We start from the raw sequence: 20,763 nt of genomic DNA, 5'->3' as shown, positions 1-20,763 counted from the left end.
GCCAGCAGCAAGAGGCAAAATATTTATGGTGCTTTGAAAATATTTATGGTGCCACTGAAAAGCAACCCTAGATGGTTGAGAGCAAGAACTGGTCAATCTGGTGAGTCCAACCCATTCCAGGCTAGCTACTTTACTCAGAATGGAATAGAAGCAGGTGGTCTTAGAAAAGGACTAAGTGTTCTTGGGGTGGGGTGGGAGGAAGGAGGAAGAAGAAGAGAGGGAGAAAGAGGGGGAGGAGGAGAGGAGGAGGAGGAGGAGGAGGAGGAGGAGGAAAAAGGAGAGGAGATTGTGCTTAGAATGCAGTACTCATTGAAAAAGGTAAGAAATCCAGTTCAGGTCTCTCATGAAGACCCTTTCATTAAACCTGTGGAGTAGTTTCCTTCCAGGGAACACTTCAACTCTTGCTGAACCAAGGTGAGACATCAGAAAAGGCAGGGGGAAGCCTGAGAAAGGATAGATGGGAAGAGGCAAGGTGAGAGACAGACAGGTTAGGAGGAACAGCCTGAGGACCAGACAGACTTGAGGAGCATCTGGGGAGTGGAGGTAGTATGGTTGGACTTTCACACTGTGGAGGATGACATGACATGCTTCCAGGAACTGCACTGGGGATTTCTGATGCCTTGAAGTAAGAGATACCTGGCAGCTGCTGCCTCCCAAACCAGCCTCACAGACAGAAGGCAGTAGTAACCTTGCAGCCTTTCAAGTTGATATTAGGAAGCCCAGAGTCTAGAAGTGCTCATGGTTGCCTAATGTGTCTATTTTCCCTTGGAGTGGCATAGTACTAAGTAACCTATCAAGCGACAAGGCTTCCAACTGAAGTCTCTTGAATGGCTGTGTTGGAAACTGGCCTGGCACAGGCAATCAGGCCACAAGGCCTTACATTGCCTTTCTACAATGCGATTCCTCCAAAGCCATAATCACCCTAGGCAGTTCCCCCCATGCTCCCCCACTACTGCCCATACGTTTCCAACTGCAAGGAAAAGCAGATTCAGCAGAGGCACCTGAATACACTTTATTCTGATATTCTACCTCGGAAGGAGAGTGCAGTGCAAGGTGCCTGAATCTCTCCCCCACCACCACCACCACCACCTTCTTGGTACATTTAGCCCGACAGGAGGAAAACAACAGCCACACCGGCCGCTGTGGACACTAGCGTATACCCTTTAGGACCAAATCAAAAGAAACCTCGGAAAAGACTTGGTTTGTTCTGCCGATCAAATCTCCTTCATAGGTTTTCAGCCCGACGAAGCTTAAATTGTTGGCCACCTCCAAATGTTGCGCCGAGGGGAGCCTCGGCCAGGCCCTAAGGGGGTCTGCTTAGACCTTGAAGTTCGGGAAAACAAGAGGAGATTGAACCGGCTCCCTCCCTTCTTTACAGACACACGCACCGTCAGGCCGCGGCCACTTCCTGCCTTTGTTTTTCTTCCTCCAAACATTTTTGGCCTCTTGCATTAGCCGCCGTAGGGCTCCGGGTTGACGATTAAGGGAAATAAACGTTGAAGAGTGTTTTCTGGAGACAGCCCCGTGCTGTGGAGTTCTTGAGAAAGAACAGCTCCTGGGAAACCAATGTCCAGGGCCAATGTCATAGCCTTTCCCCGCAGCCGCCTCTTCTAGGAATAGAACTCGGACTTGGCCTTCCGGTGTGCTCTTACCCCTAGTTGGGTCTTCCCCAGATCCTGGTGGGCTGAAATCGACCTTGGGCCTCCTAGAAAGCCAAAGAACCAGTTAGGCTCAGAGTAAAGTGAAAACCAAGGACCCGCAGAGACCTCCCTTTCTTCCTCCAGATTTGGTCCGAACATCAGGGCAGCTCGCACCTTGTACCCTGATGCCTGACTGAAGAACATTCACATTACCAGGGCCAAGCGGGGTGAGGTTAGGCAAAGCGGCTACTATTGAGCAGCCGTAGGGATCTGAGCATCCACTTCTTGTCCCTACTTATAGAACTAAAAGCAATCGGCAGCTCCAGGCCCCGGTTGCCATCAAAAGCCTCTCCCTCATCCATCTTCACCGCAGCGCCCCCACACGCTCCCTTCGAGGATACCCCTCTGGGCACCCCTCTTCTGTACATCCTGTCGAATTGCTCTGCCAGCCACTCGTGGAGCACCTTTTCCTCCCGCAGTCTTTCCTCAGGAATTTGCCTTGTCTCCTGCTGACACCCTTGGGATACAGACCTGCCGGCTCCTATTCAATTAGCCCTCCACGAGAATCTTGGAAGCACTGGCCATGCAGAACACTGCACAATGCCGCACCGACCTTTCTGCGGGTATCCCTTCTCCATGGCATCCCGGGAAGTCGAGTTAATTATGAGAGAAGCTGCCATGTAGTCAGGGGAGGCGGCCTAACGTCCCCCGCGGCTGGGCCACCTCGGCCCCACTGCTCAGGCACAAGCTGAAGTTGACTGCCAAAACTGCTATAAAACCACAGGTCTGTCTAGAACTGTTTTCGGTTCTCCTAGACGCCCCCGGGTTCAATTATAGTCTTAAAAGCCCTAATACAAGTGCAAGAATTTGTTTGCCTTCACCCAGGGGCGGGGCGAGCCCTGCAATGGTGGCGCCTTTGTTATGGCAAAGTCACTGAAACCCTTCATGCATTCCTTTTGTTCGAGGGAAGGGGTATTGAGGACTGGGTGGGCTGCTGGGGAAAGTTTGAGGTAGCAAAACCAACCCAGGGAACTCCTCAAATAAGACTGCTTGCAACCCTACCTCCCCTTTATATTCGATCTGCAAAAAGATACTGTGAAGAGACAAATATGTTTGCCTCCTTGGTGACTGCTAGAAATAGAAGTTTTTGCTGCAAGACCATCCTGTAGTTGCTATCCTCAGCTTTAGAAGGCCGGAAGCTCCCGTTCCCCAACGACCCCTCTCCCTCCTAGATCTCATTCACACACCATGGCAGTCATCTATGAAGCCACTGTGGACAAATATGTCAAGCTGAAGATGCACAAATAATTTCAAGTTCAGCTCTCAGGGATTTCAAGGGGGCATGAAAGTTCCTGCAGCAAATCCAGAATAAAGAGTTCATTAAACCAATGTGTCCGAGAAACTTGATTTGTGATAAGCAGCCCTTGTAAAAGGAGGGGGGGTTGGAACCACATAAACATTAATGCTAATAAATTAGTTTACTCCACTACACAGTAATTACTTGATATTATTGATATTTACAGTGGGCATTCAAATGCAATGGTGGGTCATTATTTGGAGAAAATACATAACGAGAGTAGTTCTTTTCCAGAGCAATACATGATTAAATTTGTTATTGAGTCAGTTACAGTCAGCTCAGCAATAAATAAATAAATCGATGTTGACACTTAAATACCAAAGATCTTAGCGTTTATACTCTAAATCTCCCCAAGATATGTAAATACCTTTGGCTATTTCCTGGATGAGGAAAGGGAAAAAAGGTTTTCATTTTTCACTTTTGACTGTTGTGACGCCCTAGCACCTTCTAAGAAGGGAGCTGTGGAAAGCCCCAAGGTCTGGGGCCCCATCTCTGCTCAATTTGCCTAGCTGCCCTGCGCCCTCTTTTTTTTTTTTTTCTTTCATTTTTCCCCAAGTATGTCTTCCGTCTTGCAGAATGGCAGTCGTTATTTTGTCTTCTTAATCCCCATTTCCTCCTCGGGAGAAAGCTAAATGCACCTTAGCAGCCATGGCCTCTAACTATCTATCTGTACAGCAAGCCTTGCTCTTTCGAGACATTTCCGTGGCCCATGGTGCAGGCAGCTAGGAGAGCACCTCTCTTTTCTTTGGCATTGTGCTTCTCCCATGGACTAAAGAACAGGAACGGTGGGAGCTGTCTGGATTTCTGTCTTGAATATCCTTTGCTTTCACTCTTAGGTTTTGCAAGGAAGAAGAGACTCCTTTCTTAGCCAGGGCTCCTTGGGCCATTAGTCCCTCTTTGCCACCCTCCTTTTCCTTTACAGCTCTGAAGCCCTGCAAGCAGCCTGGTCCCCCCCCCCCAAAGGTGCAGCATACCCAGGAGAAGGCTCCTCAGCGCCTCTAAAACAGCCCAAGGTTCGCCTCAATTGCACGGTTTCCCGATTCGTCAGCTTCAGCAGACCAGGCAGCTTGCGGACCGGTGAGCAGAAGTGCCTCTGGCTCTGTGGAGTCACTCCAAACCCCTACAGGCAGCGAGGAGAAGGGGTTCCTCCAGAGACAGGGTGTGGGGTGAGGAAGTAAGCAGAAAGATACAGGGAAGGTGGAACCCGGGTAAGGCGAAGGCCCTTCCGGACAGCGCGAATTATTGACAAACCGCGGAGGAAAGCCGCTTTGCCTGTTGGCGGTTTGGGGACGGAAGGCACTAAAGCGCTTCGGAAGTGACCATGAATGAGAGCGTGTAATCAAGTCACCGTGCAAATCGGACAAGCCACGAGGCCGGCACATCCGTGGCTGTGAAGCCTGGCCCCAAATGGGGTCCAGCCAGGGTCTGAGGCGGAGATGCTTCCCAGAGCAAGCCTGTGGGAGGGGGACTGCGAAGAAGGCGCTGAACATAAGATAGTAGACTCCGGGACCTGAAGCTATACAATTCCGGGTGTTCACCTGGCCACCCCCAGCCCAGAGCATCCCTCACCCACCGGGGAGTGGGGGGAGGCGTCAGGAGTTGCGCTCTCTTGCCGCCCTCAGAGTACTCGTGGACCAGGACCATGTAGCTGAGCAAAGGAGAGCTGCCTGGGGGAGCACCCCAGCCTTTCTGCGCGCGGGGAGGCCCCCCAGCCAACATGAGTTACACCGGCGATTACGTGCTTTCGGTGAGAACACCGAGTGACGATCTGTTGCTTCCCCTGAGGTGGCTACAAAGAAAGGAAGCCGAGGAGGGAGGGGAGGGGGAAAAAAAGGAAAGGGAGGGGGGTTTTTAAAAAAAAAAAGCCAGGACTAGCTCGCGGCTTGTCAATTTCAACATCGGGTCACATGACCAGCACCTCCCTGCTAAGGATGGGGATAGATTTCCACGTCAGCTTACGTCTCCAAATTTCTACTTCACGGATCCGCTTCAAAGAGGCAGCTGCAGTGGAGAATCATGTTAAGCTCGGCTACTGCGGAGACCCCAAGGTAGCCCAATGATGGATTTTGATGAGCGTGGTCCCTGCTCCTCTAACATGTATTTGCCAAGTTGTACTTACTACGTCTCGGGTCCAGATTTCTCCAGCCTCCCTTCTTTTTTGCCCCAGACCCCGTCTTCGCGCCCAATGACATACTCCTACTCCTCCAACCTGCCCCAGGTCCAACCCGTGCGCGAAGTGACCTTCAGAGAGTACGCCATTGAGCCCGCCACTAAATGGCACCCCCGCGGCAATCTGGCCCACTGCTACTCCGCGGAGGAGCTCGTGCACAGAGACTGTCTGCAGGCGCCCAGCGCGGCCGGCGTGCCTGGCGACGTGCTGGCCAAGAGCTCGGCCAACGTCTACCACCACCCCACCCCCGCCGTCTCGTCCAATTTCTATAGCACGGTGGGCAGGAACGGCGTTCTGCCACAGGCTTTCGACCAGTTTTTCGAGACGGCTTACGGCACCCCGGAAAACCTCGCTTCCTCCGACTACCCCGGGGACAAGAACGCCGAGAAGGGGCCCCCAACAGCAGCTGCGACCTCCGCTGCGGCGGTGGCGGCGGCGGCCACGGGCGCGCCGGCAACTTCAAGTTCGGACGGAGGCGGCGGCGGCGGGGGCTGTCAGGAGGCGGCGGAGGAGAAGGAGCGGCGGCGGCGACCCGAGAGCAGCAGCAGCCCCGAGTCGTCTTCCGGCCACACTGAGGACAAGGCCGGTGGCTCCGGTGCGTATAAAGGCAGCGCCCAGCGCTTTATGAAAGGGGAGTTGGGAATCTAGCGCAGCACCGCTGTTAAATTTTTATATGCTGTTTTATAAGCATATAAGGTTTATGAAGGGCCTTTAGGTTTCCCCCAACAAAACTTTGTTATAAAAGGAGGGATCACGTGGCGAGTGCTGAAATTGGCCGTGAAATACCCACCGGCCAAAGCATGCCTGCAAAAAAAAAAAAATACAACTCCCCTTTTTTCCTTTTTCCCTTCTCAGCTCCCAAACTCAACAGCACGATCCCCGCTCGAGGCCAGCTCCAGGCTGGGGAGCCGGAGGTGGGCGCCTGTAAATTCCCCTACAAGGGCTTCAGGAGCCTTTGATAGCGAGGTAATCCGGAGATTTTTATAAAAGCCATGTGTTGCAGCGGGACTCCAGTCCCGGCTGGGATTCAAAGGCATCGGCTATTTAACGATGGCGCTAGGAGCGCATTTAACAGATAAAGTAGCCCACTTAGCTCAAGCAATATATTAAAAGAAACAAATTAACCTAAAGTTGGCCTTTTTGTCCAAAGGAAGCCATTTTCCTCTGGCGCGGTTGCAATTACGTGCCGCCTTCTGTTATTCACAATTGTTTTTAAATCAGTCAAAGGTTTTGTGTGTGTGTGTGTTTCTTAAAAGTGGGGGTAAACAAATAGCTCCTGCCTGAGGCTTAAGGTAGCCTCTTTCCTCTTCCCTTCCTAAACTAGCATCCCTTCCCTGCTGAGGGCCTTCTTGTTGTGTAGTGACGGTGAGTACTGAGTGAAGGCCTGGGTAGGGGGTTTCCTCTGCCACCTCCCACCTCGAGAGAGCTGGGAGGCTGGCGGAAGAGGCAAAAGCTGGTGATCAGAAGTCAGGCTGACAAAGACCCCGCAGCCGCCCCAGATGTTAAGGAGGGCTAAATCATGGCTGCAACCAGGAAAGCCTGGGGCCAGGACGCATGCCTTTACTGCCTCAGGAACCGGCGGCCCAGGTGCTGAAGGTGAAATGTCCCCGGGAGGCTGTTTGTTTAGTCTGGCGGGGCAAGGAGCAGCCAGCAACCCCCACTTGCCTCCGTTCAAAGCGGTTCAGCCAGCGCAAACTCGCCTGTTGCTGTGAGGAGCCTTCCTTTCTGCTCAAGGGGCAGCCTGAGCCCTTTCCCTGGGGGCCTATCTAGGGAGCTGGCTTTTATCTGAAGTCGGCTCCAGACTGCAACTTGTCCCTGACCAGCAATAGAAGCCTGAAGGCAGGGGCCTGGAAAGACTTTGAAAGGGCCTGGATTGGGCCTCCAGACCCTATGGCCAGACCTTCTCCAATGGGGGTCCTGGGGAGGGTTGCAGCCCCTATTGCCCGCTCACTCTTTGCCTCTCTTCCTCCTTAGGTGGCCAACGCACTCGCAAAAAGCGCTGCCCTTATACCAAATACCAGATCCGAGAGCTGGAGCGAGAGTTCTTCTTCAGCGTCTACATCAACAAAGAGAAGCGGCTGCAACTGTCCCGCATGCTCAACCTCACTGACCGTCAAGTCAAAATCTGGTTTCAGAACAGAAGAATGAAGGAAAAAAAGATTAACAGAGACCGGTTGCAGTACTACTCCGCTAACCCACTTCTCTAAGGCTCCCGCCTACTGGAATTGGGAGGGGGGCTTCGTACTTGTGAAATAATATGCAGATTTTGCCCTTGACAAGGTCAAGCCACATTGTGACTTGGAAAAGGGGGGGTGATATAAGAGAGAGAGGGGAGGCCCCATAGGAAGGAGCCCTGAAACTCTCTTGGTTCAGATCTCCATGATTAAGCTTCCTATTAATAATTGGATTCTAAGAGTTGTGAATCAACAGAATGAATGGTTTGGGACCCCTGGTGGTTCACTCTTAGAGCCTGCAAAGGCTTTGGGCTGGGTGTGGTCACTGGGGATTGGGCCCCCTGCCAAACCCTATGGAGGCCACCCACTCAAGACCCTCTACACAGAGCCTGCCCCCCGGCCCAGGTCTCCTAAATCAAGAAATTGCGTGCCCCAAGCCTACTTCAGCTTGGGGATAGGGGCAGGAGGGAAGGGGAGGATTCCTAGAGATTCAGAATGGGGTTGCTTTCCAAAAGTAATGTGAAGGACAGTTGAACTTAAAGGTGGCTGTGAAATGGGAGAGAGCTGGGGAGTCCTGGAGGAAGAAGAAATCTCTCCAGATGACATTAATACCTTCCCATCCCGCCTAGCTACCACTGACCTGCACCCAAACCTGAGCTCCTGGCAGCCACCTTCTGCAGCCCACCTGGGTTTTCTACCTCCCAATGGTGGTGATGGGTCTTCATTCAAGCCCCATCTCAGAGCTGACTATTCCTGGGGTAGAAGACATTGAAAAATTCAGAGGCTGTGCTGGTTGCTGGCCCCTCAATCTCTACAGGAAATGCCTGTGGAGTTCTACAGTCTGGCAAACTCTCCACCACATTAAGGAAACTTGGATTTGGTGTGTGTCAGGCAGCAGAGCAGCAGGCCTGGCCAGTGGGTCCTTGGCCTTTTGGCTGTGAGGGGCTGAAGTCTCTCTCCTCCCAAATCCCTCATTCCTACGCTGCACTCTGTGCTCATTGACTCAGAACTGAGCTTGGAAGCTTCTGGCAATCTTGAAGAGCCGGAGAGTGATTTGGAGTTATTTTAAAAGATAAATATTATATTATATATATATATTTCCCCGAAGGAACCAAAGCGAATTTTAAGATGCAATGTAGAGGGAGGGCAGGGATAATAAAAATATTTAAAGGCTCTATCTGTTTACAGTGTTCCAAGGTTAAACTCGCTCACTGCTAAAATATTTGAATGTATGCTTCATACAGGGATGGTGTTCAAAAGACTTGTAAATAAAGAAACCATAACCTAATGTGTTTCAATACTCCTTTCCCCCACCCCCTCCCTATTAGTCGATTTATTTGAGGGTGCTGGAGAGAGTGGGGAGGATGTTGGGTATGGTCCTTTTAATCTCTTGAAACACTGTGACATTTGGAAAGGGCTAGCATACAGGGAGCCAGACTACTAAGGCCTGAGAACTTCCTCTGGGGAGCCAGGCACTCTACAAATGAATCTCTTCTGCCTCCCTGCCTTAAGAAATCCCTGTTGGTTCTGTTTGTAATGAATGCCTTTGGCCAGTTCTTACCCATCATACATTTCCTATATGTTTTAACACGAACACAGACAATAGGGCATACCAAAAATAAAAAGGATAGAAATTTGAGTATCGGGTCCTGGTGTGACATTTCTCTCACCCTGTTCTGTTTTTTCCTGCCAAATGTCTCTCTTCAGCTAGCATCCTTTTAGCAGTAAAAAGGGGTGAGTTACCACGCCCCTGAGAGGTGATGGAATCAGGATTGAGCTGCAATAGAAGCTAAGGGTAGGACGCCTGAGGCTCTGTGTCCTAGTGGAAGGCAGCACGTTAGGGATGGGATATGTCAGGGTTTAGGCTGTGAGACTTCACTCCTTCCAACTGACCTCAGCTCTGGAGAAGGACTTGGGGGGACTGCAATAGCCAATGACCTAACCCAGGCTAATCTTGCTCACCTCAGGACTGAATAAAACTCCTCTGGGTGTACCTTGTGAGTACAAGGTCTCTCTTTCAGCAAGAGAGACCTGAGTCTAGGTACAAAGGACGAGCTAGGTCTCTTGAGAGTCTCTAAGTGTGCTTTCTTTCCAGTTCCCTCTCGGTTCCCTTGGGCAAAGAAAGATGCGGGCTTGTTCTTTGTTTGCTGCCTTTGAACTTCTGCCTTAAATTTGGACATCACCCATAACCTTGAGGGGCAGGGCGGAAAGGACAGAGCCTTTTGTTGCCCACCCCACTCTTTCAGCCACCCAGGCAGAGCCAAAGAAGCAAAGAGGGTCTCATTTGGAGAGAGACCTTAGGCTCCAAGAGCCTGCTCTGTTTATTTGTTTGTGTGTTTGTCTAACTGGCGAGACAGGGGTGGGGAAAGCGAGCTGAAAGGGGAAAGAGACAGACCCTCTAGATGAATGTCTTGCTTGATCGACAGACACACTGAGAACAAGGGCCCTCCTGGGGGGCGAAAGGGGGCGGGCAGGGAAGCTCGGTTTAGGAAAAGACTTCCTTTGGGATGGTTAAAGATTAACCAAAGTCTCTCAAGTTGCTAGAGAGAGTCTAGCCAGGAGAACTGCTTGCAGGCGGGCGGCGGGCGGGCGCGGGTTTGATTTCTGAGCCCTATAAAAGCCCATCCTCCGATGGCTGTGACAATGTGGTCGTAAACCCGTCCCGGGCCGGCCAATTTGCATATTTGGAATGCGCCGCTATAAACCCGGCTGGGGTTTTGCAGCAATTTCTTAGATGTAAAAATGAGATCTCAATAGCAGCGGGTTGGGCACATTCTCTTGCTCTTTCTCTGCCCGGAGCCAGCTTCCTTTACTGGGCCGCAGGCTGGATCTCCAGCCTCGCCTAGGCCCGCAGCCGCCACGAGATGGCGCACTCCCGATCAATGTCAAAGCCGCCAGGGAGTCCGGAACCCCAGCGAGATTCTTGGCCTTTGTTCGCTTCTGATACTAAGAGCAGCACGGTACGTTATTTCACTTGTCCGGCTCCCCTTCGTATTCAAAAAGAGGGGGCCTCGCGCTCAAGAAGTGATTGAGGCTGTTATTTAAAGCAGAGCGCCTTCGTTAGGCCTTTCGGTATCGCTCGCGGCGTGGAGAAGCTGCTGCCCCTTGGCAGTGATTTCAGAAATGAGTCAAGGTAAGCGGCCACAAGTTTATCAATTTCACTGTAGTGGAGGTGGGAGTGGGGACGTAGCTGATGTCTAAGCAAAGCTCCGGGCCATGATTGAGTTTCTGGGGTGATGCCCGTTTGCCACCCCTCAGCCCCCCGCCGTCCCATCGCCTTCTATGGTTGGAAAGCAGTGGGAGGCCTAAGTGGAAAAGTTGTCGGTTTTAGCTCCGTGAGCCAGCCTTTCACCCAAGCTTCTCACCCCAGGCGATCTTTCGATTTTGCTGAAATTTTCCCATCTGAATAAGTTAGATATGGTCCTAACCCAGACGAAAGGGACTCAATTGTGCTGGAATTAGGGCTGTTAGAAGAGGAAAGAGGTGGTAGACTAGGGAAAACAAAGTTTCTCCTTGGAAACAATGGGGTGGTCCGTGTCTGTGGCCGTTTGACCGGGGGTTGTTTTCCCTGGGGCAGCCCGCCAGAGGTTACCGATTTTCTCGTAGGTACAGCCTAGAAGTCTGCCAAGCAGGCTAGAGCAAAGCTTTGTTCACAAAAAAGGCCATTCAAAAAAGTCGCATTTGGTTTTTCTGAGGATGTTGGAGACAGCCTCGTATTGCGTATTTAGAATGTAGCATCATAATCCTAGCTGACATTTTCCAACAAAATCCCTTAGCCATTAAAACGAGGAGGGGTTTCTCATCGCATATCTTGCAAAATTATGCAAAAATACTGGTAAAATACCGGTATATTTGCTTAAATGACATCGGAGATTAAGTCTGACTCCTTGTTTTTATAAAACACGTTTTAAATAACCAAACTGCTTACATCTTGAAGGCCAGATTTAAAACTCGCGTTTCTCCCATATTTAAATTTTTATTTTAGCATCTTTTTATTTGTTTCTCGAAATAGTTTCTTTCTCTCCCCAAATCTACAGTGCCTTGGATGAGTAAAAAGGATTCCAGAACGCGTAGATGCTTCCCCTCTTCACAAGTGTGTGAGCAAAAACTGTCCTTATGAATCACTAGTTTTGTTAAGGATGGTTTCTCCTAAGCCATGCCAGAAAAAAAAAAAAAAAGCAACCTAGAGCAGACATGAGGGCCCACTCTGTGACCGGCAGGCAGTGGGACCGACACCTTCCTGCACTCCCTATGCGCCTGAGCTGCTTCCAGTTTTAAGGCCAGAATCAGTTTCTTACCTACAAAACTAAGAGCACTGGTACTGCAAAATTGCTGACAAAAGGACTCAATACTTCCCCCGCTAAAGGTCAAGAGCCAGCTCAATAGTGGGATTTAGAGGGGAAAAAATAGAACAATATTTTAAGGATAGATTGATCCTGGTAAACAACAACAACAAAAAAAACCCAAAAATCAAACCAACAAAGAGAAAGAAACAAAAGCCCACACATTAAACATCCCCGGGAATGTGGACATTCATGAAGAAAACCGGGAAAGGAATGTTGCTCGTGGAAAAAAAAATCTAGTTATTCATAAATATGTGAATGGGAAAATTTCTCAAATTTTATTAATGCTGGACACATTGGAGCTGTATTCACTTTTTTCCATGAAGCTGCGATCCAGCACGACAGCCCTCTAGATAACTGGGAACTAAAAAACATTGAGAATGGCCTCTGGGTACAAACTGATTTGTATTTGATTCTCAGGACCTAGATTTTTTGTTGTTGTTGTTATTGTTGTTTGTTTTGTCCTGGTTCAAAAAAAACCTCAAGGTATTTTTATATTAAGAATGTATTTGGGAAGCTTGCAATGGCCTACTCAGGAAGAGGAATCTGTTATTAAGTAAAACCACAGAGTAATGCTTACCCTTTCTTGATTCGTTTGCCTGGCATTTCTCCTAACTCCGTGGAGAGAAAGAGCCTTATCACCAGGTAGAAACTGGCAATATCTACTCCCGAACAAACCCAGACTCTAGCGGTGGCGGCAGCGATGTGATTGCTATACAGGCCTGGTTAAGGCCAGCAGGCACCAAGGGTTTTAGGTCAAAGGCATCTAAAGAAGGAAAAGGGAATTCAGCTGCTGAAAAGAAGGGCAAAGGAGAAAAGAGAGAAAGGGGAATCGCTATACTTAATCTTCTAGGGATGGCGAATCTCCATTAAGGCAAGGACCTCAATAAACAGAATATTTTTTATTGAGGAGGCTAACACTTCATTGTTGTAGTCTAGGGAGACACTGGAGCCTTCAGAGTGTCTGAGGGATGCCTGAGACTCCAGACTCTTTAAGCTAAGCAGGCACTCAACCCACCGGCCACATTTAACTTGAGCTTCTGAGTCACTGTATTTACTTTAAGACAACCACACCAGGCCAGTCTGCCAGATACTGGGCATTCCATGGTAGGCTCTCCTGTTGTTCCCTTGCTCAGCAAGTCTCAGTGGGAGTAGGACAGAGATCCCCAGTCAGAGAGGGGTTGCTATAAAGGCTTACACACTTAAACAGGAAAAGAAAGGAAACCCCAAATTAAACACCCCGTTTGGTTTCTTGCAAGGGGAATGTTGAGAACAGCGTAACTGCCTCCACAAAGGTTGGTGAAGATTCAATTGCCAATGCCATGGTCTGAGAGGCTGCTAGCAAGTAATCCAATTCCTCCTATCTTTACTAGAGGTAGCCTTTGTAGTGTATGCAGTACTGGAGCTGAGCTTTAAACCTTGGTCAGCAAGTGCAGGCTTCTGAATTCCATACAGCCTAGAAACCCATTTGGCTATCCTACAAGGCCTTGGCTAGGGCCAGCCTAAGTAGCTTGCAGTTGGACACCTGGCTTGTCTTACCAGACAAACAGGCAGGGGCTACTGAGTCCCAGGAGAGTCCTCTAGAGAATTTGAAGGAACAGCTAGGGGCGGTGTATGAACTCTTTGAAAATGATGGGTCAAATCATGCGAGTGCACAGATGTGGGGTTTTTGTTTCATTTTTATTTTTGTTTTTCACAAGATAAGTCAGAACTACCCTTGCTTGGACTACTGAGAGGGGTCCCTGTAATCCCAGAAGGTTAAGAAAGATTCTGTCTCTATCACTGTCTTTCACTACATCCTTGAAGCCTCTGTTATCTCAAACACAAGCTACAATGGCCACTGGTCCTTTAAAAACCTCAGCCAGGGAAACTCCTTTCTGCATGAGACCCAGACAGGGAACAGCTCAGGAGCCTGGTTCCCAAGCCTGCTGGCCTGTTGGAGCTCCTTTTCCTCAAGGGGACCTACTTCTTCCACATAACAGCTTCCCAGAGAGGTATCAGAATTGCTGGAGAGCAAAGTGCCTTTTGTAAGCACCCTCAGCTTCAGGATGTTTTCAGGTGACACTGTTGAATACAAGAGTTCCACCTCTCTAGTGAACAGAGCAAGGAGCACCCACATCTGGAAGCTTAACGGAGTGTAACAGGCGTCCATGTTTTGAAGCTTAGCATCATTCTGGCTCTCTGGTCCTTAAGGCCTATTCTAGTGAAAATTTGCCTTGGCCTTGGGTACAGAAGCAAATCAGATAGTTAATGATGTCTCACACAGACCCAGCTTTTGTTTTCCAGAGCGGCTCATCTGAATTTCTCTCTCTCTCTCTCTCTCTCTCTCTCTCTCTCTCTCCCCTTGCCTCCTTCCCCTTATTCTCCTCTTTCTCTCCCTATACCTTTCTTTTGCATTTAGACGCTTAGATAACCAGCCCTCCCACCTGTCACCTTCAGAGAGACAGAGATAGAACTGGCAGAGATGCCTTCTGTTAGCAGAGGGTGTGGGCTTGCCAAGCAGCTGCAACCAACTGCAGTTTCTTGCATTTCAGAAGTCAGAGCCTAGCCTCTACCTAGCCAGCTTTCCTGTGTCCTCTCGCTCTCAGGGTGTTGTCAGGGTTGTCTCTGTCCAGGATTCCTTCTGGGAGGAACCAGAATATATCCAACTAAAAGCAAGCGTCCCTGCCATTTGCAGAGGCCTGAACAATGTAGTTCAGGGCTCCCGGGCAGTCAGCAGCTCTCCAGTTCCAACTGGAGCTGGCAGGTCTGGGGCATCCTGGAGACCTTATAACCCACAGGTCAGGAGTAAAGCATCAACTATACAAGCCCCCACTGGATCCTGCCGGAAAAGGTCACATTTCCTGAGTTTGATATAAGGCCCACATTTGGGGGCTGACCACTTTCAATTGCCCAAAGGAAGCACCCCTGAGTAGGACCCAGTGTCTGCTAAGCAAAGCACCTGGTCTCTGGAGTCTCTTAGAATAGGGCCCAACGCCAGCTCGGCCTTCTAGGGAATTGATTTCCTCATCACCACCTTGTTAAAATGTGCACAATACACGACAAAAAAAAATGGCTGGGAAAAGGACTGCCCCCGCCATGTCTTTGGGGGTGGGGTGAGTACAGCAAGGTGAGCACAGTGACAGGTTTTGTCAGAACCTCCTGGAGCCAGGGAATGCTAAGGCTGAAAGGAGAGCAAGAAAGGAAGCAGTGTGGCAGAGGTATTTGCTAGACACATTCTTCCACGGTTTTCCTTCCAGTTCTGCCAGCACAGTAAGGCAGGAGACCCAAGGCCAACATTCTAGTCCTCTAAAGGTAGTGAGGTTGGGGTCTCCTCAAGAGGATGGGGAGTATGCGTTTGACTCTGAACTGTGGATTGGGGCGCGGGCTGGGGGCGGGGAGATCTTTTGCCAGCGCTGCCAGTCCATTGATTTTTCACCTCACTAAGGCAGCTGTGCAAGGTTGGATGACAGGAGTAGAGAGCGTGAACCGATTGAGCATAGTGAAGGAGAAAAATCTTGCCTGGGCATAGGATGGAGTAAGACAGTGGTGCGGACAGAGGAACCAGGCAGTGATCAGCCAATGCATTTTGGGACAATAGTCTTTCTTTGTGAGATGTTGGTTGTGGTACTAGTTTACTGTGGGTTCTGGACCCACCGAAGGTCTTGACATACTCAGTACTACTTTTTTTTTTAATTTTTTATTACCAGCCACTTTAGGAAGCCAAATTTAAGAATTGAAGCCAGCTCCAGGTCCAGAAATGTATAGGACAGCTAGACTGTTACAGGGCCCGCTTAAATGATCAATGGGGCGACGGGAGACTCACGGCCACTCTACAGCAGGCATGGAAGCACCCAAGGTTGGCTGGGGTGCATATCATAAACACCCCACTTGTTAACAGCTTAGGGCCCAAGGGAGCTTCCAAATAGACTCTTGCATGGGGGGGGAGGTGTACAGGTTCAAGAGCCAGATCCCCCCCGACTGCCACTTTAGGGCAGCCTCCACAGTTCCGGCCTTCGGGCCATAGGTGTCAGGCGTGCGTCTTCTGGTCCATCAATACAGATTACATATTTATATCAATCGCGGGCTCCGAGGGCGCCCTCAGAGAGCGGCCCCGCGCCTACGAAACCAAACTGGGAGTGGTCGCGTGGAAACTCTGGCTCGGGATTGGCTGTAGGCGCCCGCCGCGGTGCGGGGGGATTGCTAATCGTATTCAGCATGTTTTGCACAAGAAATGTCAGCCAGAAAGGGCTATCTGCTCCCTTCGCCAAATTATCCCACAACAATGTCATGCTCGGAGAGCCCTGCCGCGAACTCTTTTTTGGTCGACTCGCTCATCAGCTCAGGCAGAGGCGAGGCGGGTGGCGGTGGCGGTAGCGCGGGTGGCGGTGGAGGTGGCTACTACGCCCACGGCGGAGTCTACCTGCCGCCTGCCAGCGACCTGCCGTACGGGCTGCAAAGCTGCGGGCTCTTCCCGGCGCTGGGCAGCAAGCGTAATGAGGCGCCGTCGCCCGGAGGTGGTAGCGGTGGTGGTAGCGGGGGCCTGGGTCCCGGGACGCATGGCTACGCGCCCGCGCCCCTAGACCTGTGGCTGGATGCGCCCCGCTCCTGCCGGATGGAGCAGCCCGACGGGCCGCCGCCACCGCAGCCACAGCCCCAGCAGCAGCAGCCGCCGCCCCCGCCGCAGCCACCCCAACCCCCGCCACAGGCCACTTCGTGTTCTTTTGCGCAGAACATCAAAGAAGAGAGCTCCTACTGCCTCTACGATTCTGCGGACAAATGCCCCAAAGGCTCGGCCGCCACCGACCTGGCCCCTTTCCCGCGGGGCCCGCCGCCCGACGGCTGCGCCCTGGGCGCCACCAGCGGAGTGCCAGTGCCGGGCTACTTCCGCCTGTCGCAGGCCTACGGCACGGCCAAGGGCTTCGGCAGCGGCGGCGGTGGCGGCACGCAGCAGCTCGCTAGTCCCTTTCCTGCGCAGCCCCCGGGGCGCGGCTTCGACCCGCCGCCCGCACTGGCCTCTGGCTCGGCCGAGGCAGCCGGGAAGGAGCGAGTCCTAGACTCCACGCCACCACCCACGCTGGTTTGCGCCGGTGGCGGCGGCTCGCAGGGCGACGAGGAGGCGCACGCGTCATCCTCGGCGGCTGAGGAGCTGTCCCCGGCCCCTTCCGAAAACAGTAAAGCCTCGCCGGAGAAGGACTCCCTGGGTAAGCAGAGCGCAACCGAGGGCTCAAGTCAGACGGGCAGACAGACAGACAGACACACAAGGAAGGAGCAGAGGACCAGGAGCCCGCGCGGCAGCGACAGGCCTTGGCCCAAGCTGACGGCAGGCTGACCTTCTGAACTTGTTTTTAATATTTGGGCGTGGGGATGCTGTAAAAATCCATGCCCGGCTAGGGCCCCACACCAAGAGGTCCTCAGTTCTGGCCCCTGCTCACCCAGACTTGGGGGGGGGGATTAGGATACCAGCGAGCAGCTCTCCTCCTGTGCATGCACTTTCTCGTGGCCCTGAGTACCCTCAAGCCCCGGTCCCTAGTCCAGCCTGCTCAGCGCGGCCCACGCGGGGGGAGGAGCAGGGAGGGAAAGTGGCTCGCTTGCAGATAGCACGGATGTTTGTAAAGCATCCAAAATAAGCAGCCGCCAGAGCCAATAAATAAGCCCATTAACCGGCGAAGTTCGAGTTTACGATCCCCCATGCGTTTTTTTTTTTTTTTCAAAGTTCCTGGAGGGGAGGGAGTCCTTGTTGTAAGAAAAAAGAAAAGGCAAATTCGGCTCGAGGGCTTGCTTGGGCCCTGAGCTGAAAACCTAGGAATGGCCATTTCCCTTCTCCTGGAATCCGGTGTTGCCCCGCTTCACACTCCGGTTACTTGGAGGGACAGGAGCCAAACTCAAGCCCTTGACCCCAGATCGGCTTTTCGGAACTTCCCCATTGGCCCAACTAGGTCCTTCTCCTCTAGCCTGGGGCAATTTTAGGAGGTTAGGGTAAGCCAGTGGAGCTGCCAGCCTCTCATCCAAATAAGCATTCCGTTACCCCAGCTTGGGGGCCTGCAGGAAATGCTTCCCTGCCACCGGGTGAGAGGCAGAGAAAGGCGTTAAGTTCAAGATGTACGGCTTTGCCTTCTCCGGCCTTTCATTCTCTCAGCGCCCCGCGGCGTGGTGCTAAAACAGGTGCCTGGAAAAAAAGTAAAGGAAAATGTAAATTGGGAGGACCGGGTGTGGATTTGAGGCCCAGTCGACTTTGTCATGCCTTTTGGAGGGATTTCTTGCAAAAGGAGGGAGGGCATAACCCTCTCTCTATGACTTCGGGCATCCCTCTAAATGGAAAAGACCCGGAATTCACCCCCCTCATACAGCCCGAGTGGCCTCGACTTAACCTTCCCCTCTGTATTCTCTTAAACTCCAGGCAATTCCAAAGGCGAAAACGCAGCCAACTGGCTCACAGCGAAGAGCGGCCGGAAGAAACGCTGCCCTTACACGAAGCACCAGACGCTGGAGCTGGAGAAGGAATTTCTATTCAACATGTACCTTACTCGAGAGCGGCGCCTAGAGATCAGCCGTAGCGTCCACCTCACGGACAGACAAGTGAAAATCTGGTTTCAGAATCGCAGGATGAAACTGAAGAAAATGAACAGAGAAAACCGAATCCGGGAGCTCACAGCCAACTTTAATTTTTCCTGATGAAACTTCCAGACAACGTGTTTTCGCTTCCGGAGCGAGCGAGCGCCTGTACCCATCCTTCTGCCTCCAGCCTCTGCCCCAGAACTCGCACCTGTGCCGGAGCCCCATGTCTCCCTCCCACACCCGCCATCTCCCAGGCCGTTTCGTCTGTGCAGGGCTGGTTTGTTCTGGCTTTTTGTTTCTTTGTCTGTTTGCTTGGTGTTGGTTTACTTGTTTTCTGGGGGAAAAAGCCATATCGCTAAAATTCTATAGAGGTTGAGATTGTCCTCACTGTCAAGTCCTGACTGGGGTGGGTTTGCTGCCTCTGGGACCCACTGCTAGGAAAGGGCCCCAGTACTCCTCCACTGATCTGGTTTCCTGCCCAGCCCTGGGTAAACTTAGCCGGAAGCCCTAGGTCCCATTGTCGGCGCTGAGGTGTCTAGCCGGAGGTCAATGGTGCAAGGAGCCGCCACCGGGTTCTCCAGCCTGGAGTGCTGGGCTGTGTTTAATCAGGGAGTCCAGGCCTGGTTTCTCTTTTCTTCCTTCTTTTCTTCCTTGGCAGAGTATGGAAGCATGGACATTCAGGTTAGCTAAAGGGCTTGACCTGGCTGGTTGAAAAGGGGAAGAAGAAATAATCAGAAAGATTAATTTTTTCTTTCTTCTGTAAGATCTCCCAGCTTTAAATGAAAATAAAAATGGGCAAGAAAAGGAAACCTCTCTTCCCCGTTTGCCTAAGGTCTTGCTTGCCTGACTAGTATCTTTCATTCACCTTTGAATTCACATACCCTGGCTGTTGATAACTAATGCAGGTTTGTTTATACATGTGGAATAAGTGGGTTTTCGTCATTAAAATTGTTACCAGTTGGTAACACGTGAAAAGCACACCACAGTTCTCCCTATTTAATGGAGTTGGGTGTTTTTTTTTTTGCTTTAATTCACTTTTTGTTTTGTTTTATTTTGTAGGCTTTCTGAAATTCATGGAAGCCTAGGCGGGCTGGGGCAAGCAGAGAAACGAGAGAAGGGAGAGATTGTTTGGATTTCCTTTATACTGTGAAGTTACATGCATAAAAGGGTCAAACCTGTAGGTGCAGAAAAGAAAAAAACCTATAAATACAAATCTGTATAAATGTCTATTATTATGAAAATTTGCCAATCTTGTTTAAGCAAATGCATTCTATCGTTATTATAAATGTTAGTTCTAGCTTTATTTACTTCAAATCTTAAATCAGAATAAATTAATATTGTATTGCTGCTGTGCGTGGAAAAAGATGATGTTTATGTTCTTATAGAATAAAAGCTGTGGAATGAAGCTTTTTAATTTTACCTCTTTTTTGACTTCTTATCTTCACCTTCCACTTTATCCTGTCCACCACTTTTACAACAGGAGGGCTAGCCCGAGCCCCCTGCAATTACTTCAGGCATCTATTTAAATATTACCTAGACGGTCGTAATTTGTCTGGGCCCTATAGCCCTGGTGCCTTAAGGTTTGTCGGCTTTTGTTCAGTTTTATGACTTGCTAGTATATCTGGATTGTGGCTGTCTTGGACCAGTGGTTTCAGTTGAGAGGAGAGCTGCATAGACAGAGGAAGCTAAAAAGGATTTCTTTCGGGAGCCCCAGAGAGGCTCGCAGAGGCCAGTTATTTTGCGGGTGTCCAGGTCCTAGAAGACCCCACGCCCGAAATTCGCGGAGGAGGGTCCACTCAAGGAGCACCACTAATGCCTGCGGCAGCGGTTGAGTGGACCTGGGCCGAGCTGTCCAGGGTCACCCCCTCCCCCTGCCAGGCCTCCCCCACCTGGCGGCCCTCCGCTAGGCCACGCGTTTCCTGCTAGCCGGAGGTGGGGGGGCGACACTCGGGGTGGGGGGGGGAGGGTCGCGGGAGCGCGCGCCTCAGCGGGCGGGCGGCTAGGAGGCAGAAGAGGAGGAGAGCGAGCGGCTGCGGGGAGTGAGTAGAAGAGGCCGCAGCCAGACACAGGACCCGGCTCGGTGCTGTCCCCTGCTTTTTCTGGTCGTCCAGGGCGGCAATCGCACGGCTTGTTGGGCAAGGCTGCAGAATCTGGGGAACGCGCCGCACCCCGCTGGGTCTCCCCTCTCTTCTAGCTTTTCCCCCTTCCTTTTTATTTCCTCTCTCTTTCTCGTGCCCCTCCCTCCTTTCACTCTCTCCTTCTCCTAGGCGTACCTTTCCCGAGACCGGAGCCTTCTTCCTCCACCACGGGGTTGGGGTGGGGTCTGGTACAGGTTGCGGAGGGCTGGTCTGGGCACAATGGCAGGGCTCTTTCCTTGGCGGCGACAGTGGCGGCAGAGGAGGCGGCGAGGGGCGAGGCATCCGTACGCCGGCAGCATCAGAACTGGTCGGTGATTTAGGTAGTTTCCTGTTGTTGGGATCCACCTTTCTCTCGACAGCACGACACTGCCTTCATTACTTCAGTTGAAAGCGTCTCCAGGTAC

General features: G+C 51.4%; 2 protein-coding genes and 1 long non-coding RNA gene across 5 annotated transcripts; 2 read left to right on the top strand and 1 right to left on the bottom strand.

Moving 5' to 3' along the window:
* Positions 1-1,017: 1,017 nt before the first annotated feature.
* Positions 1,018-5,530, bottom strand: LOC114640979. The gene is made up of 5 exons (XR_003714232.1): positions 4,957-5,530; positions 4,571-4,786; positions 4,249-4,465; positions 3,972-4,117; positions 1,018-1,705 (listed from the first exon to the last, which is right to left on the bottom strand). It is a non-coding gene; the product is annotated as an uncharacterized LOC114640979 (long non-coding RNA).
* On the top strand, positions 4,963-8,628 carry Hoxa11 (homeobox A11). The gene is made up of 2 exons (XM_028790083.1): positions 4,963-5,762; positions 7,142-8,628. The coding sequence occupies exons 1-2, from the start codon at positions 5,054-5,056 to the stop codon at positions 7,372-7,374; spliced, it is 942 nt and encodes a 313-aa protein (XP_028645916.1). The 5' UTR covers positions 4,963-5,053; the 3' UTR covers positions 7,375-8,628.
* Positions 8,629-9,861: 1,233 nt separating this feature from the next.
* Positions 9,862-19,640, top strand: Hoxa10 (homeobox A10). 3 transcript variants are annotated; one of them, XM_028790052.1, is made up of 3 exons: positions 15,949-16,291; positions 16,361-16,867; positions 18,064-18,338. In XM_028790052.1, the coding sequence occupies exons 1-3, from the start codon at positions 15,949-15,951 to the stop codon at positions 18,336-18,338; spliced, it is 1,125 nt and encodes a 374-aa protein (XP_028645885.1). The 3 variants fall into 3 exon arrangements, with proteins under 3 accessions (XP_028645886.1, XP_028645884.1, XP_028645885.1); XM_028790053.1 differs by lacking the exons at positions 15,949-16,291; positions 16,361-16,867 and adding an exon at positions 9,862-10,474 and having other exon boundaries at positions 18,064-19,640; XM_028790051.1 differs by having other exon boundaries at positions 15,890-16,867; positions 18,064-19,626.
* Positions 19,641-20,763: the final 1,123 nt, after the last annotated feature.

Source organism: Grammomys surdaster, unplaced genomic scaffold (genome assembly GCF_004785775.1).
Source record: "Grammomys surdaster isolate TR1022 unplaced genomic scaffold, NIH_TR_1.0 125861, whole genome shotgun sequence".
Taxonomy (NCBI): Eukaryota; Metazoa; Chordata; class Mammalia; order Rodentia; family Muridae; genus Grammomys; species Grammomys surdaster.
This window is presented reverse-complemented; position numbering and strand designations above follow the sequence as displayed.